At 46.0% G+C, this 2,896-nt stretch overlaps 1 protein-coding gene across 1 annotated transcript in view; it reads left to right on the forward strand.

Moving 5' to 3' along the window:
- tmed1b (transmembrane p24 trafficking protein 1b) overlaps positions 1 to 2,340 on the forward strand; it is a gene marked incomplete at its 5' end in the record, with an annotated part of 8,044 nt that extends 5,704 nt beyond the window's left edge. The window contains 2 exons of the mRNA XM_080524723.1: positions 158 to 325; positions 951 to 2,340. Coding sequence (XP_080380849.1) covers positions 158 to 325; positions 951 to 1,001 — 219 coding nt within the window. The 3' untranslated portion in view covers positions 1,002 to 2,340. The remainder of the gene's footprint in view (positions 1 to 157; positions 326 to 950) is intronic.
- Positions 2,341 to 2,896: the final 556 nt, after the last annotated feature.

Consider the following 2,896-nt stretch of genomic DNA (forward strand, 5'->3'; position numbering starts at 1 on the left):
CCTACCTCTCCTCCCCTGCCCTCCAACCTCTGTCTCTGTCTCTCTCTCGCTCTCCTATCTCTGCCCTCCCCTCTTTCTCTCCTCTCCTCCCCCCTGCCCTCCAACTTCTCTCACTCTCCTCCCCCCCCCCCCCCCCCCCGTCTCTCTCTGTCATTAGGAGTCCATGGACTCGGTGCACCGGCGGTTGGAGCGTAGCCGGCAGATGCAGACGGTTCTGCGGGCGTTCGAGGCGCGGGACCGCAACCTGCTGGAGGACAACCTGTGGCGCGTCTCCTTCTGGTCCTGCGCCAGCCTCGTCGTCATGCTCGGGGTCGCGCTCACTCAGGTAGCTAGCTAAACAACTCACTCAGGTAGCTAGCTAAACAACTCACTCAGGGAGCTAGCTAAACAACTCACTCAGGGAGCTAGCTAAACAACTCACTCAGGTAGCTAGCTAAACAACTCACTCAGGGAGCTAGCTAAACAACTCACTCAGGTAGCTAGCTAAACAACTCACTCAGGGAGAGTAGAACATGTAGAGTAGAACATGGTGGATATTAAGTGAAACTCAATTAATTGTTAACGTACACAGTTAATGTCATTTATTAAGGTTTCTCAAACAAGAACATTTTGTGTTTTCAGTGAATTATTTATTTTAAATCAAATGTTTTTTATTGAGCCAAAAAAGAACAACATACAGTATATTGTTGTGTCAACGCTCGTTTTCATTTATATACAAACTTTATTAAAATTATATTCACATATCTGCACATTATACACAACAGACGATACAATGTATCTTTAGATTGGGAACAGTATCGAAAACAAATAAGTACGATTATATTTATGTATCTTCACATATATAACAGATGCTACCAAAAATATACAAGATTGTATCTCGAGATTTGGCACAGTATCAATGAATTATTTATTTAAAAGATTTGTGTTCAACTTGTCTCTTCCGCTCACAGGTCTACACTGTCCGCAGACTCTTCGATGACAAGCGCAGGGTCTGCACGTAGAGACACGCCCCCCCCCCCCCCCCTCGGCAAGCCCACAGCCAATCAGGGAGCAGGGATAGAGAGGCGGAAAGAGGAGAAGGCGGAGCCAGAGAACGAAGTTTGTTTGTCTCAGCTCACACAGTGCCTTTACGTCCTGGGTTGTGTTCGCTCGGCACAAAAGAGCCAATGGTTTTGATGTTGCGGTCCGGGCGCTACGAGAACCTGTCCAATAGGACTGAAGCTTTTGATGACTTTTGGGATTTATTGTTTTTTTCGTTTCAAAAACGTCCACGCCCGATTTTGTGTCTTATTGAACGCAGCCCTGGTCATCCTGAACGAGCCCCGCCCACTCTGTAACGTCCCTCCAACCTCCTCTCCTGTCATTGGTCCATCCCTTTCTTGTCCCCTGTGGTAGCCAGTCACCTTGTCAGGAGTAGCTTTTTGGTGTTACTGATTTTTTTACGTGCCAATAAGGATTCTATGCTGATGTTTGGGTGTAGGGAGGTGTGTGTGTGTGTGCGTGTGCGCGCGCATGTCTGTGTCTCTGTGTCTCTCTCTCTGTGTGTGTGTGTGTGTGTGTGTGTCTGTGTCTCAGTCTGTGTGTGTGCGAGTCTGTGTGTCTCTGTCTCTCTCTCTCTCTGTGTGTGTGTGTGTGTGTGTCTCTGTGTCTCCGTCTGTGTGTGTGTGTGTGTGTGTGTGTGTGTGTGTGTCTCTCTGTCTCTCTCTCTCTGTGTGTGTATACGTGTGTGCACGCACGCACGCACAAACAATCATTTTCAGCAGCAGTACAGAGGCCATAGAGACTCGTTAGAGTCCACACCTGTTCATCTCCTCCTGTGGAAGCCTAGCACAGGCTGTGTTCCGTGCTAATGTGAGCCGTGTGCGTTTCAGCTAGCAGGGGCGGCTAAGGTACGTGTGTAAAAAGAAAACAACGAAAAAAACGTGCAGATAGAAACAGGATTGTAGGACCGTTTGTACCGTTTGTATAGGACACGTCGCCATAGAAATATAGAAGAATAGACTGATCACGGTTTTCTATCTTGTGGAACAGAGACCACTTGGCTGTGTTGCAAAATGCGTCCATGCGCTCCATCTGGAGTGTGCAGTGACTAGCGACTAGGGTGGAAGCTGTAGATGGAGTGCATGCGACGCATTTTGGAACACGGCCATTGTCTTTTTTCTGTACATTCCGGTTCTATCTGGAAGGTTCTGAAGGCTGCCCCCCCCCTCTCCCCTCCCCTCCCTCTCATGTGATATGAATATATGGTTGTTAAAGTTTACAGTGATTCTAGTGTGACGTTGCACTAACGTTTTGATTGTACTAAGAAGGGAGTATCACGATCTAGGATCGATATGTTTTCATCGCAGCTTTTAAAATGCTTTTTTTAGTGCTTTTTTTTGTTTTTTTACACAATATTAAAGGTTGAACGTTTGATTTGAGCGATGCAGTCATGTTTTTATTTATGTATTTATTTATTCGATGTACACGCACTGAATAGGCCTTGTTTGAACCTGACAATTGGTAGGCTGTCGTTATAAATATTCATTTATAATATCTTTAATTTGCTTGTGTTTCCTGGTTACATTAACCATCTGCTTCCTCCTACTTCACGCCTGGGCCCATGTTGACGGTGTGGAAGCCATGCTTGCTAACTAGTCTCTCTGGTAATCAACAAATACACGCGACCACTCACATCGGTGAAGATTCAGGAAAGAGAAAGATTTATTTGGCGCTCTCACATTTATAGACATGAACGTAATTAACATACGTGAACCTGCGTATGACAACACACAGCGTGAGTATGCAAATGAGGTCAACATAGCTAGTTCGCGCAGTTCATCGAAAAACAACTCGTTGGGCTTTGGCTAATATCGTTAGACAAGCTTGTCCACAACCCAAAAAACTTCTCTCACCA

This window comes from Nansenia antarctica (genome assembly GCF_963989245.1).
Source record: "Nansenia antarctica genome assembly, chromosome: 2".
NCBI lineage: Eukaryota > Metazoa > Chordata > Actinopteri > Argentiniformes > Microstomatidae > Nansenia > Nansenia antarctica.